We start from the raw sequence: 15,644 nt of genomic DNA on the forward strand, positions 1-15,644 counted from the left end.
CTGAAAGCGCATTAGGTATTGAACAATCCACAGACATGCAATTTGGAATAAAATAATAGTAATTTTAACCATTTGCTTTTTACCAAAACATGGAGTTCATTCTTACACTGAAGCTGGCACCTGCTTAAGCTTTGCATAAGCTCTGTGTAACTGTCTTATCTTTAATCTGCACAGCCGGGAAAGCTTCTGACTGTGAGTTTAGTGTCTCACAGCACATACAAAAGTGTTTGCAACAGTGTGGGCACCTGTACTGTATGAGGAACTAGTAGTTTTCAAATGCCATTATCATCAACCTGTTAGCATATGTAACAGAAAGCACCCTTTTCTTTGTTTTACGTGTTTGAGGCTACTGGGTTTGGAGTGCTATTTACATTTCTTTGTTTCTACCTTTCAAAAGAAGCAAACCATAAACTGCCAGCTCTCTTGCCATCAAATTCCTTTTGTGCATGGCATGTTCTTGAATTGTATTTTGCAATTTCACAATGTATCAAACAGACATTATTAAAAAACCACATTTCCAATAAGCAGCTAAGAACTGCTCATAAGTGCATTTTGTTCAAATTTTATATTCTGCAGTCAAGAAGTGCAAAATGCTTTATGTTGTTTTCAGTGTAAACTATTTTTAACTGCATTTGGAAAGTGAATGGAAGAATTGTTATTAACAAACATAAATGAATTTTATTAGCACAAACGGCTGCTAACGAAAGGCAGTTTTACTTTTCATGGACCTTTGTAGTAACTGTTATCCTAATACAAGCATGGTTAGCAAATTTGTAATGAAGCTGTAAGTGTCAGTGAGACCCTACCTGGTAGGCATATCAGACCTGAAGCAAGAATAGTGTATTACTGTTGCGTGCAATAGCCACGAAACCAGGAACTTGCTTTCCTTTGTGCTACAGGGTGATCCTGCCATAGGTGCAACAGTAGTGGGCTTACAGAAGAGTAGAAGCTGATTGACTGGGCACAACTGTAGCCCTGTTTCAGGGAAAGGGGGAAGAAATTCGGCTGTGAGCCAGTAATAGGTGCTGTCTTGTGCAGGTACCTTAAGGCTTTCTAGCATTATTTGGACAAAAGCGTACGTTTCTTTAACTGTTGTCTGTGGAAGGAATGTAGTAGGGTTTTAGAACACTTCTGCTGAACAGTTTTCTTTCACCAGATCAAATTTTTGAGCTACTAGCTGTACTATGTATTGCTGTAGTCCAACCACACAGTTCAATGGCAGACTCATGCAGGCAAGACTTAAAATGGGCTTAACTGCTGCATTTCTAAGCCTAGCTGAACTGGCATCTACCTGTCCCAGCATGGCACATGTAGACCATGCAGCCAAGCTGAATTATGAGTGCATCTGGGAATGGTTCCCTGGCAAGCAGAGAAACTGGGTGGGCAGTTTGCTAGAGTTTATAGAACTGTCTTGCTCCCAAGTGTTGCAATGCAGTAATGCTTGAGTGCTTAAGTTTTGGGGAAAATGTGGCTGGGCAGAGTGTTACCAGCACAGTAAGCTGTCCTGTATGAAGTTCAGTGCTTGACTGTGCTGCTCTTGGTACCAAAGCTTCCATTGCACTTAACCTGTATTAGTTGCCCCATGTCTTAAAGTCCATATTAAAAGCAGGTTTAAGCAAGATTCTTAAGCTTACCTGGAGGTTCACTGGAGCCCAAGGTTTCGTAAATATTTTTTGTTTTCTCCATGATATAGCAGATTTTGTAGCTTAAGTGTGGGCTCTTTCTTGGGGGCGGTTAGTGATTTTTTTCCTCTTCTGAAAGAGTCGGAGTTTCTCTTTTCCCTGCCTGAACCTCACTAGCCATGGAAGAGATGCAGTAATGTAAACTACAAAACTTATATGGATCATTCTGTGTCAAATGTGACTCTTGTATTTCAGAGTGCTTATTCAGTGATCTTTACTCCTAAGATGTTTAGCCATGCCATCTAATAATTCTTGCGATAGTTATGATTTTGCCAAATATATAGCTGTTCATTAGAAATTCAGCTGAGACTGCTAGCTATTTTTCATACAACCTGTTGGCTTGTGTGCAGGTCTGTTAACCAAGAAGAGATTTTTATGTAGCCTACCTGAAATGCTGCTTAGCCTCCTTAGCTCCTTCTTGGTTTCCACAGGTGTGAATCCTTCCAGTTCCATGTTTGCACTATGAGCTTTACCGAGCTCTTTGGCTTTTTTTGGCTTTTTTAAAAAATCAAAACTTTCTAAGAATGTGCACAAATTTCCATAAGGTGGCTGTATGTTATCTCTGTTGACTCCTAAACTGGTTTAACCCAAGGACACATTTCACCTTCATAGAAATATTTATTGATACACTGGATAGTACTTGTTGTGGAAAAACTTGCACTATAAGGAAAGAATGAAGTAGGCTTTTATGCAAATAACTTCTTTGAAGACAAACTGAAATGTTCAAATACTCCTATCGTAGTCCAGAGCAATTTTGTAGTAGCTCAGAGACAACTTCCAACACATTAGTCTTTTTGTTCTTCAAGTGAGAAATTATGTCTTCTGGCTTTGATTCCAGGGATAGGAATTGCTTTAGTGTTACCTTAAATGTATTTGTGCTAGATGCCACTCCTCTGTTCCTCACCTTGGGAATGCTAAATTAATTTCATCTTGGAGAGTGTTCAGACCACTGAAACTGCACACTTGACCCAGCTTGTGAAATGAATCATAGGGTCAAGTATGGGTAAAAGAATATTTTTGTGATCACTCCTTGCCAACAGGCAAACAAATCTGGGAGGGAAAAAAACCCAACCTGTTATAACTGGTGGTTACACTGGTTTGTTCTGAATTCACAATTGACTGTAGGATCTATTAGGATACATGCATAAGTGCAAGGAAAAGTTGGGAACCTTTCATTACAGTCCTTGTGCTGTAGACAGGACTGAGAATGTGAAGATTTTGAACACCAAGATAGTGAAAATGTTTTAATGTGTGTATTGATGCTAAGTGTGTTTTATTGGGAATATATCCATTGGAAAATCAAAAGTAGGAGAACTAATCTGCAAAATGTAGTTTTACTGCATGTTTCTGTCTCTAAGAGTCAAAGCATACATATTCCATCTGTCCTACAGCTTGTCACTTGGCAAAACTGAATACTGATTCCTGGCAAAACTGAGTATTCCTTTATTCTTTGTAGGGGCGGGCTAGCTGAGAGGTTATGTCGACTGCAGAACAGAGAAAGATCTGCCATTAGCTTTTGGAGGCATCAGTGTATTTCAGATGCTAAAATCCCCTCAGGTAAGAAGCATTATACATATACTTCTGTGTGAAAGTATATACTAACATGGATGTATACATGGCCTGCATAGGGGCACAACTGAAGCTTGTATTCTTTGTGGGGTTTCTCTGACCTGAGTTTAATAATCTGTTGTTTGTCTTCTAAGCCAGTATTACATTTTGGCTAAATATGGTGGTTTATAATGTCTCAGTTATCAAAGTGTTTGAATGTAAATGTCAAAGAACTTGGTTTAAGTATCTTCCATGCAGATTCTTCACAACTCCTCGATTTCTAGCATCACCTAAGGAAATGGTGTTTTCAGCAGATTGTAAGGCAATTCAAGGTTTAATTTATGGGTGTGCAGATGGTTTTTTTGTTCTTGCTAACTTGTTAACCTTTTTCTTTATAACCACCTTTTTCCTCTTTCCTTGTTATCTTTGAAGTCAGCCATATCCATGGATAAGTGCTGAAATTGTGAATGACAGCAAACAGGGACAAATAGAACACATCCATGAAATGAGTGTGAAGCATAACTACAGTAGACACCTCACTAAAAAAGAAATGGTGGGAGTTTTGTGAAGTAGTTACAAGTGACTGATAGCACCAGTCACTTTCAGTAGTATTTCTTGAGAGATAATGGATTCATGGATTTAAAGTGTAAAGAAACAGTTAGGGTTTTTTATCAATTTATGTATGTGTAACTGTAGGCTACACAATTTCAGGCATTTATTCTGCATTAAGCCAACTACTTGTTTCTGAGCACATACTAACTTCCATTTATTTTTCAGAAAGTCCTCTGGTATTAATTTGAAAACATGCGGATGAGGGAATCTATCACTTGCCTTGAGAGTGTCCTTAATTCCACTCCCAAATTTTTAAAAGTGGGCTTTCTTCCAAATCTGAGTTTGTCTGGCTTCAGTTCCCCTCTTTTGTTTCTTGTATAGCCTTTCTCCATTACATTAAAGAGATCTTCAGTATGTGGCATTTTCCTTCTCTGGCACTTGCATAGCAAAATCATGCTGCCTCACAACTTTCATAAACTAAACAGCCTGAGCTCTTTAATGCTCTCTAAAGCATTTTTACCAGTCTTTGAGTGATCTGCATGGCTTTTTACTGCACCCTCTCAAACTTTTCAGCATGGGCATAAGAACAAGAATGGTTACTCTGTATGTATTCTGGTTTTAGTCTCATCAAAACCATTGGCCAGGTCCAGTTCACTATTCTGCCTCCTGTATGCTCAAGACCTCTAATAAGTGTTTGAGTCTGGTTGTGCTTTAGTCACAGTGCTATGCTGGGACTTCACATTGAATTGATTGTCCAATATGATTTCATAACTTCTGTCGCTGTTGTTTTCTGAGATCCAGTTTCCACTCTGCAGCTACTCTTTGTGTTTCTTGTACCTAAACACAAGGAAGTATTTGTGCTATATCCAGATATGCTTCATTTGAGTATGCCCAGCTAACCATGCAGTTCAGATCATCGTGTATGTCAAGCCTGTCCTCCTTTAGTCACAGATTTGCTTGAAACTGTGGTATCCACACAGTTTCTTATTGTGTTTTTAACTTGGTTTTTATGTCATTGATGAAACCATTTAATAACATGAGTGTTTACTTTTAAATCCTGCTGGAACTGCTCTCGCTCAGTTATGATTGTCCACTGGTAAAAGGCTCTAACTGTAATTCACAAAGTTCTCTGAAAATAAAATACATAATTTCTTTTTGCATTCTGCTTGAAAGGGTTTGTTACTGATAGTGAAGATGGTTGTATTTTCATAAGAAGGTTGTATGATTTTAAGTCACATCCAAACTGTGGCTAAAGCTAGTCTCACAGTCTCTCACTGGAGCTTTAGAGGGCTTACATCCTGTGGCCACTTGCGTGCTTACATATTCAAAATGCCACCCATGTGGAACAGCACATTATATTTCTGACCTTAATTCCTTACTTATTTTTCCAGTCACTTTGCCTAGATCTGATGTCAAGCTAGATGTTCTTCAGTTATTGTAGGTCACTTGCTTGCCCTTCCTGAATAGTAGCAGTATATCATCATCCTTTTAGTCTTCTGGAATTTTGCCAGTACTTGAAGACTTACTAGAAAGTAACATCAGGGAACCAGAAATGTCTTTAGCCAAGTCTTTTCAGAACCGCTATGTTGTAAATTATACAGGAATGCTGACTTAAAACCAGTCAAGCCTTCTGTATGCTGCTTATCCTCCACCTGAGTTACTAACGATTACGAGGGTACTTTATCATTCTTACGTGGTATGAGAGCATCCTCTTGCTTCTTCTGAAATACGGAACACGAATTGATGCTGAATAGGTCAGTCTTTTTAACAAAATGAAAATTTTTAGTATTTTCTATAGTAGTGGACCTGCAACATTGCTAATACGCTAATATTCTTTCTGTCTTAGCCACACGTGTCATTACAACACCTTGTGCTTGGCTACTCACCATTTTGTTAGACTTAAACTCCTAGGCTGAAATATTCCATGCTAAACATCTGCCCCTGGCTGAATTCCTTCCTTTGATTATTCTTCTTTCAGAAAATGAGTCAGAATTCGTTAGCATTTTATGAGAAAAAAGGCTATGGGAAAATACCTTGCTCTATTCCAAAATACATTTAAAAAATTCTGATGAGTCTCTTCAAGATGATTTAGTTTTGGCAGAAGATGAACCATTTCTGGGATATGCCTTTTGTCATCAGGGTGAAAATCTACAAGAACTTGAGCAAGTCAGAAGTCTTTTAACACAAACTACTGTTTCATTTACCCTGTGAGCATTTGCTGAAATATCTGAAAGATGCTGAACATGCCATAATTTAGGAATACACTTCAACTTCACAGCCTAAATTTCACTTCCAATTCCCAAGCCTTATTCCAAAACGTGAAGATGATAAAATAATTATTAAAGTAATTGTGATAATATTTGGCAGATATTTTTTCCCCTAGGGTAAAATTTATTTTTGATACTATTGTTCTTAGAATGGCCATACTCTTTCATGTCACCAAAATAAAATTGGTGTTTGGTTTGGAAAGTGACAGAATGGTTGAAATAACCTTCTTATTGCTTCTAGTCTGAAATTTGAAGCGTCAGCACAGCAAATACATACCACTTCCAGCTTTTATCTTGTTAGATCCATCCTAAGGGTGTCCCACTAATCTGAGATTCTTCTTGGATTTTGTTTCCCCTCTGCTTTGCCCAGTAAAATTTCTAACCATATTGTTTCCAGGTCTGTTTCTGATTGGGCAAAAGAAGTAAAGGAAAGAACTTCTCAAATGACAAACTTAAACGAATTATCAAAGGAGCCTGAAGATTGATGTGGAACATTGAAGTAACTTAGTTGCCGGGAGAGCTGTCACACCATTGTGGATATCCTGTAGACGTGCAGACCATAAGTTCATTGCCACAGCAAAGGGGAGCAATTTCAAATAAGATCAGTTTGAAGTCCTTCTTCCATTTGAGATTTAAGAGAAAATGTTGGCAGAAATGTGGGTTGTTGCCCCTTTAGGCATTTTGTGTTACAGAATTTTATGCCTTTGTTGTGCTGTTGTTTACTTTTTGTTGTCTCAACAGCCATGTTATCCAAAACCCCCTTGCTTTGGCTTTGTTTTTTAAAAATTCCTCTCTGATTGCTCCTGTGACCCCTTTCTGTAAGTAACCATTGTGGTTTGGCTGCCTCTTGGTCCCTGGGATGAATCACTACCCCAGAAAAGAGCACCTCCTTTCAGCACGCACTTTCTGGAGTTTATACAGTGCATGGGGGTCTCACTTTTGGCTGATTTACTCCACAGGGTAGAAGAGAGCTTTGTGCTTTGTCCATCTTGACAATTTTGAGTTAAAATTCCTGTTGGCAGCCTGACCCTGTGTTGGGATAGGCAGTCAGTAAGGATGTGTGTTTTTGCAAGGTGATGGGTAATTCCACTTCTGTAATCAAGCTAAACATATCAAATGGGCCTGAAAAGAGAGAAGACCAAAGCTTGTGCATGCTACACAGTGTTGGTTGCTGTGACTTAGTTCTAATGGAGATGGATGTCGGGCTCTTTGCCACAAATCGAGAATTTTTTCTTTTCTTCACAAGATGTAAAAAGGAGGCTGAGAGGTGTGCAGGCACCATAACAGCAAGTCTCCAGTCAGTCAAGCTGATGATGTGAAACTACTATATGCAAGGGCTTTTAGGCCATTTGCAAGCTTTTTTTCCATATGTAGTGCTGCAGCTTCCCCGTGAAGTTTCCTGTTTGGGCAAAGAGGAGATCTGGATAGTTGAGAGAGAGAGAGAAGGGTGGGGGGGAAAAATGAAAACCCAAACCTTTTCCTATCAACATCTGCTGGTTGTATGAGGATTGTGTGAAAAATAGTGCTTTTCTGAGTTCCATTCAGGCAACTTTCCTGTCGATACGAGAGGACACTAACAGTATTTGAAGCAAGTTCATATGGATTCCCTCTGTAACTTCTGAAATTTTGCTTTCAATACCTCTTCCATTGTTTATCTTTTCCTTGCAGTTCTTTACCTAAAATGCAGAAGCATATTATTCTGTAGGATTTGTAATGTTATACAAGAATATTCGAGATTTGTTGACCTGAGATTAAGATTTGAGATTGGATTGCAAGTGAATTTGAGTGATAAACTGATAATAAACCCAAACCATTGATGTTTCCTTCCAAAATACTCCTTCCTCTTAGGGGAAAGTGACCTTCAAGAGGGAATAGTTCTTCAGTTTGCTGAGGCAAGTGGAACACACACGAGGGGAGGAGGGTGAAGCCCTGGAGATGAGCGCAGGGCTTCACACGCAACACCACATTTTTAGGAAGGCTGAAAGGCTTACAGAAGAGGACATAAATAGTGACTTCCCTCACTTCCAGTTTCAGTGACTAGTTGAGGTGATGGGAAGAAAGGATTTTAGCAGCTTCAATGCCATGAGACTTGCACAAAGAATTATCTCTGTGGATGAAGAAAACAAGGGTAGTCCTTCACAGGGTTTCATTTTACCATGCAAAATTCTTCTAAAAACACAAAAACCTGAGCCGTGCCAGTTGTTGCTTATTTTCTTACTCTTGATAGTTTATTGCTTTAAAGTTAATGCTGTAAATTAGAGAGATGGCAAGTCAACAAATCTGTATTTTTGGGGTTTTTTTTTTTTTGCTAGCCAACTGTCTGAACTTGTTGCAGCATTGGGAAAGAAAGAAAAAAAACAAATGTAAACTTGTCTTTTTAAAACAAGAATTCTTTGTATTGTTCTTGTTTTCTTAAAAGAAACAATAATGGCATGCACACTTCAAGTAGCTTACATATGTTCCTATAAAGAATGTGTAATGTTTAAAGCACAGCCAAATTCAGCAGCCTTTTTAACATGAATATAGATGTGGCAAAAAAGCCATCATGCTTGCGAGACTTGGTGTGGTTTTGAGGAAAAAAATCTTTTTGAATGTCTTCAGAAGTTACCAGCTCAGGAAGAATAATGACATGTATAGATCAGAATAGCAACCAGATGTGTTCGTACAGGCTGTGAAAAATTTGGAATCTCTACCTGGGGATTGACAGTGGATTGCAAGGGTCTACTTGAGCATGCAGATCTGCTGAGCTGATCTGCATGGAGGTGCACTGGCTACCCCAGCTAACACATTCAGATCATGCACAGCGTGGTAAAATTACCCTCTGCCCTGGCTACCTGTTCACAATCTGGGAGTCATGTACACAAGTTTGCTGTCCTGAAGCACCTTTCTTCCTCCTGTAGGCCTCATAGGGACTGACTGCTGGAGTTCCATTATCTGACTCTAAAGAGAGTTTGCTTCATTTGAGATATTTCTGTTCAAGGCTACAGCGTTTCTGGAACACTTGAGCAGTAACATTTTAACAAAATTCACTTGAGTGAGGTGAAACTGCATGTAGTCTTACTGATGTCGACATCTGATGCTTTTCCATACATAAGTTCCATGGACCCTCTCCTTCCAGTGTGTTCAGCTTCCTGTCACTATGTAGCAAGAGAAACATAAAATATGCAGTCCCCAAGAGATCATAATTTCTATATTTTTCTCCTCATTTGTCTTCCTTATTGGTAGTTATGAAGTTATTAAAACAAACTTTAAAGTTGTATTTCAGGCACTGAAGCCAGAATGTCTGAACATTTGTTTTTTTAAATTGTGCCCCTCAATGTTTTTCCTTTTCTTCTCTCCTGGCTGCTTTTTGCTTGTTAAGAGTCAAAGCAGACTGGCTTTCTTCTTAGCTTCCCTCTAGAGATGTCCTTGGCATGGCCAGTGCGTCATCTGTGACCGTGTACATTCAGTGTTGATGTGGCTTAAATATATGCATCTGTTGTGAAGCTGCTTTGTTTGCTCTGAAGATTAAGAGCCGTCACTCTGCCAGAGACTGTAGGTTCAAGATCTCAGGATCCATGACCTCCAAAGGAATGGGGAACTCCTTTGGTTTTCTTTTCTTTTAATTTTTAACTCTCCTGGAGTTCAAAGTAATGCAGAACATCTGCAAAGTACTGCGTCAAAGCATGTTTTGATGTCATGGTGTACAAAATGGTGTATGACTGAAGGCCAGCATCACCCTATGTACTGAAATAATAAGCAGAAATGAAAGGAACTAACCAGGAAAATGCATTCAGTGTGATATTTGTTTGTTCATCTCCTGTGTGCTTGAAATATCTTGTAGCTTAATTGAGCTACTTCATGTCCGGGTTGCAAACTGGAGTGAGAGACCGACAGCCCAGAGGTCACCTGGAAGTAAATAGTCAACTGTGATGTAAGAGCAGATCTACTTAGGTGGTCAACCCAAAGTTTCCTCTAGCGTAGAATCCTGTTTCTGGAAGCAGCAAAAGCTACCAAAGTGCCTAGGAAAAATTCTAGCAGTGTTAACACTTGATGATATTTCACTAAAATATTCTCCAAACTCTCCTGACTGTCCCTGACTCAGGGACTTTCTGAACCAGAACTAGTGTCTGTGTTCGTAGAACTTCTGAATAATTTTTTTCCTTCTACTTACTGGTTGTTTTACTGAACCCATACCCTATAGAACTGTTTTGATCTCACAATTATAAAGCATCAGGCTTTTTTGGAAATTATGCCCAAGGTCTTTGCCAGGTTTGTTCCATTACTGCCACTGCCAAACAGACCTTTCCCTGTGCTTTCAAAGTTTCTGCTAAAAGTAGCAGTGAGAGGATGATGTCTCATTTGCCTAGGTTTGAATCAGGATTTCTTCCTCTACCTCTCAGAAGCCTGAAGATACGGCTTCTGTGTATGCTGGTGGGGTGATGCTGAATCTGCCTGTCTAGCCTCCTTATGGCAGGGCTGCTGTGGATGGCTTTTGACAGAGTTTGTTTCTTGTCAATCATAAAGAGGCTTCACCAGAGATACTTTCCTGCTTAAATGGCTTGTTCTTCCCACCAGTCAGTATTCCCTCCTTCTTTCCCTCATTCTGGACTGCTTGTGAGTTCTGGAGGAACTAATTTCTTTGATCACAGTCCACCTAGCAATGATTTCTGTCTGATGCCTTCCAGGGGGTGGCATTTACCACAGCAGTGTTCTGCAAAGGGTTAATGTGACCTTTTATGGGTGGAAACTAACCCAGCTCATCACGGGTATGTGATTTTTCTTGTACTTCATCTCTTCTGTAATCGATATTTTGAATCGCTAGTAGCCAGCATGTTGCTGTGTGAAGGCTTTTTCTTCTTACATAAAATTCTGTTAGAAGTGAGGGAGCATAACAGGCCCTGGTGGCTAATTTCCCCTTCTTTTAAATGGTGCACTTTAGAGGAGGCATGTTGTACATCCCAAGTATGTCTTCAAAATTCATACTCGACCATATTTATCAGAGCCTTTCTGTCTCTCTCTGTGGCACTTCGAGCCTCATGCATCAGGGATTGATGCCCCTGGGTTGAATAAGCTCTCTGTGTTCATGAGGCCAGATCTTTCAAATGGTCCTTGTGCCTGTGTCAGTGGATGTTTTCTCTTAACTTCCCAGCTGACTCTGTGTGAAGGTGCTGGAAGGGGCAGCTGTCCATGCTAGGTTGTGTTCCAGGACCACAGAGCCCTTCTGTCACCAGAAGCTCAGAGTGCCCAGGCTTTGCTGAGAAATGCACCTATGTCTGACACTCACCAGGCAGCTATCTGGATTTCCATCTTTCTCTCTCTCAAGCACTGCTGCAAAGGCATCTGGCACCAAAGAAGAGTAGTCCTCAAATTGCTGTTTGAGTGGAATATTGCTGAACACATCCAGGCAGCTGTATGCCTACTGTGAGTGTGCATGTGGACTTGTCTTTCAGTGGGAGAAGAAAGATTATCTTCAAGTAAGTAAACTGAAGGTTTTTTAAAATGAGCATTCCATAGGTAACTGCATTTCATACTCTTTCTCAGGGTCCCTGCACTGTATTGCATTGTGCCTAGAGACAGTGGTTGAAAGATAACACTAGGTATGCTGTGACTCATGTTTTCATTACTGTTGTGTGGTGTTTATCCATTATGGACACTGAAGATCAAAAAAGATGAAAGAATCTGGCCAAGAGTTGTAAAACATGTACATCGATGGTATCAAATGTGCCTGTGGACCATGCATCTTGAACAGCCGGTATCTGTTCAGTGACTTCATCTTGCGTGTCCTTCCTGCATGCTGAAGGAGCTTCAAAGGACAGTCCAGCCTGAGCATGGTAGAAGAAAAGAAGTAACTGGATAGTGTTTGAAACTGGCTTAATCCAGCCTGGTTGGGCTGTCACTGAAAAGAACCATCTTCCCTCAGTCACTTCCTGCCCTACCTCCCCTCTTTCCATCACTTCTTCCTTCTTCTCCCTAGTATCTGCTCATGTGCTTTGGTGGCCTTACAGTTAGCTGGATTAGCTAATGGATTTTGTTAAAAACAAACCCAGAAGAAAGAAATTAATGAGTCATCTAGACAGCAGAATAGGAAATAAAAGAATATGCAGTGTAGGAATGGGCAGGATTGCAGCACAGTTATTGCTTGCACCTTTTTTAATACATATTGTATTCTTCCTTGTTTAAAATTACTAGGTCTTGCCATGAAACCTGCACCTCTGCAGGCTTGAATTTCTTGGGCTGTGATTCTGCTTTGCAAGTAAAATTAAATGCATGAGGACTTTAGCAAGTGAGAACTTCTGTGAATTATCCAAGGTGAAAGAGAACACTGCGACAGCTTAAAGTGAGCTTTTCACATGGATGAACAAACAAGTAAACTTTTCTGGAAACCAGAAATTGCAGTGATCCAGCCCATCTCCTCACCCACAAATTCTCCCTTCAATGTGCCGCCACATATGTTTGATTTATTTTTGATTGACATAACAATACAAGAGCCAAATGAATTAAAAATGAAGCTACATTCTGAACTTTGGTGTTTCATCATGTGCCAGGAATCCAGAGTGCTTTGCCATGTTGTTTGAGAGAGGATTCTATCATCAGCAGTAATAATAATTTTGAAGTAATTAAATTAAACTATCTCTGTGCATCTAAATAAACAAATAGATTGTGGTTCTGTAGAATGTGCATGTGTGCCAAGTGTGAGAATTGGCTAGTTGTTGAAATTGAGCTGCTTTTAATGTAGAAGCATTCATCTTCATCTAGTATCAGGTCCAAGTGTTTGAAACAACTTTTAAGACTGGCTTGCAAGAAACTCTGGTACCTTGATAGGGTTTTTTCCTCCAATGTCTTTTAGAAGCTTTAATAAAGGTACAGTTTTTAATTTACCCAGTATTTTAAATTGGTTTATAGTCAGAGGTATTTAAAAGAAAAATGTCACTAGGTTGTCATTCATTGTCTTCAATCTGCTTTATCAGCTGAGTAACACATACACTGCTGACCAGTAAGAATTGTCATCAACTTCTGCACATACAAAAAGCATAGTTTGGAAGTTATGAACAGTCTCTCACGAGCTGTCTTAATACTTTTTTTTTTTTTTTTAATAAATGTTGATGTGTTTCAAAATTGAAGTTTTTTTTTTTTTTGTGGCTTTGTTTTTAAAGCGAATGGAAATGCACATTGTGCAGTATGTCTAGAGGGGAGAGGTAACTGCTCAGTTACTTTGAAGGCTGAGAATTTTTGTGGTTGGGAGAATTTGTTTATGCATGCCAGATGACTTGGGGTTGACAGAGGACCACAACTGCAGCTAGTCAGGCAAAACAGAATTCAAGTGTGAATATTCTAAGTCCTTGCCTTTAGGCATAGAAAACTAGCCCACGCTCACACTTAGCAGAAGTGCTTCTGCTAAGTTTGCACATAAGCAGACCTTAATGCAGTGCAGCATTTGGAGTAGCACTGCAGTGTTACAGCTTTCCGTGAGACGGTGATGGGGTGAGGAGTAACAGCAGTGGTAACCATCTCTCGTCATCACCCAGTCTCAAAAAACGTGGCAGAAAGGACCACTTCTGCTCTTGCTTCTCAGATCTGGAAAAGGAGGTCCAACTTTAATGGCTTGGACAGAAATGGCTGATGTACATCACATGGGGGACTTTCGGTTGGAACCCTTTATCCTGCTGGAAAATACTGGTTCATGGGAAACAGAATGCTTTAAAGAAGCATGTTGCATGTGATGAAAATTTGGTTCACATAAAAATGGTTTCAAGAACATTTCAGGTTTGTATTTCAAAATTGCTTTATTTCAGTTTCAGTATAAAATGTAATAAAGACTGGGGAATACAAAATAGGGACAAAATAGTTTCTTCTTTTTAATATATATATTTCTTTCTGTTGTTTTTTTCTTTACTCTTTTTAGAATTCAACTTTATTAAACCAACCTGAAAGGTTTTGGGGCCCAGTTTCTTTGGTTTGGGTTTCTTAAGGGTTGGGTTGTTACTTCTTTTTTTTTTCCTCCACATTTCTCATAAACTAAAACTCACATATTTTTATTTATTTTCCAAAGGAAAGGCATTCACAATTGTGAAATTGGCCTTAAAATAAACAAACAAATAACTAGTACAGCTCTGCCATTAAGTTCCAGTATCACGTTCACAGTTCCTCCCCTGTTTCTTCTTTGCTGTGGGAAGACAATAATTTATATCAGCTGTTTTTCTTGGGATGCTGTGCTTTTCCCAGCACAATATGTAGATCAAAGTGGGTAGAATTGGGGCTTTGCTGTCCCTGTCCTCTGGCACTCTGTCTTTTCCTGCTAACTCTTCATAGCATTTCACAGGTAGATAACAGTCCTCCCCTCTGTGACCAGAGTGTAAATCTGAGCAGGACTAAGTGAGGAGGAGAATCACTCTTATGTAATCTTACAGTATAGACCCATGATTGTCTGAGGAGCCCCTGCCCTGTGCAGACTGCAGAGGAGCTAGAAGTAATTTCATTTCATCTCAAAGTTCTTTCTTGCTCAGCGGAGATGAAAATGCTTAGAATCAAACTGGGAATACTGGTATCTGTTCATGCTTTAAAACAATAAAGCCTTTTATATCCTGATTGTTTACTGATAAAAAGATCAGTTTTGTGACAATTTTTAGGCAGTGCATCTATCTTACTTCCTGTTTCTCCACATTCATCTCTAAATGTGAATTATCAGCTTTTAGAAACTTTCTACCTAGCAGGTACTATTCTAACTTGGTCCTTGATAGCTGTTGCTTTGAAAAAGGTCAAGGAGGACGAACACAGCTTCACTTTTAACACAATGTGATTATTCAGTTTCCAAATAAATCTACTTTTTGCAGTATCTAATAAAAAAAACCTGAACAAAGTGAGTGAGGTGCAAGATTAAAAAGTTCAAATATGGTGGGAGAGGGCTTCTTGTAAAGTTTGTGATTTCCCTGCCCATGGCAGGGGGGTTGGAACTAGATGATCTTAAGGTTCTTTCCAACCCTAACTATTCTGTGATTCTATGATTCTTTGGTGTTTGGGAGAAGTTCAGGTAGGCTTTTATTAATAGCATCTATAAAGAAAAGAAAACCACAAAACCTTAACATAAGTCTTTCGGTGGGGCAATGTGTATTTTTTTACTCATATGTGTATTTTTCATTGTCAGCTCTGCAGAGAGCAGAGGGATGCACATCTTCAGAGTGCAATTTCTTTTTCCTCATCCAGACTTTACATTTTTATTTTTCTTTTTAATTTACTTTCCAGATAAATCTGGTGTCTTAATCGTGAAGATATTAGAAATGTTTGAGGAGTGTACAATACAAGTTGCCATCTGCCAGCAGCTGGAACAGTCTCCTGCTACCGTTTCATCCAAGGATGCTGCCATCAATGCAGGAGAACCAATACTCAAAGTCCTCTTTGCGAGAGAAACAGCAGCTCACCTGAAGAGCAGGCCACAGGATATCATCCACATTTACCCTCCGTGGTGAGTAGGGAGAACTGGCCATGCTTGCTGTAGCACTGCAGAACAAAGCAGGGTTGGAAGAATCCTGGCTGCACTGTTGTGAGAAAGACCTCGGGGGTGAGAGGTAAGCAGGGCTCTCTTTGTGGTCATCTGTCTCTGGCAACTGGAGAGACA

The 15,644-nt window shown here is 39.5% G+C and overlaps 1 protein-coding gene across 1 annotated transcript in view; it reads left to right on the top strand.

Annotated features, from left to right (window-relative positions):
- Nucleotides 1–15,644, top strand: part of SPIDR (scaffold protein involved in DNA repair) — a gene marked incomplete at both ends in the record, with an annotated part of 203,492 nt that overhangs the window by 61,013 nt on the left and 126,835 nt on the right. The window contains 2 exons of the mRNA XM_080639494.1: nucleotides 3,139–3,239; nucleotides 15,272–15,491. Coding sequence (XP_080495620.1) covers nucleotides 3,139–3,239; nucleotides 15,272–15,491 — 321 coding nt within the window. The remainder of the gene's footprint in view (nucleotides 1–3,138; nucleotides 3,240–15,271; nucleotides 15,492–15,644) is intronic.

This window comes from Psittacula echo (assembly GCF_963264785.1).
Source record: "Psittacula echo genome assembly, chromosome: 2".
In the NCBI taxonomy this organism is placed as follows: domain Eukaryota; kingdom Metazoa; phylum Chordata; class Aves; order Psittaciformes; family Psittacidae; genus Psittacula; species Psittacula echo.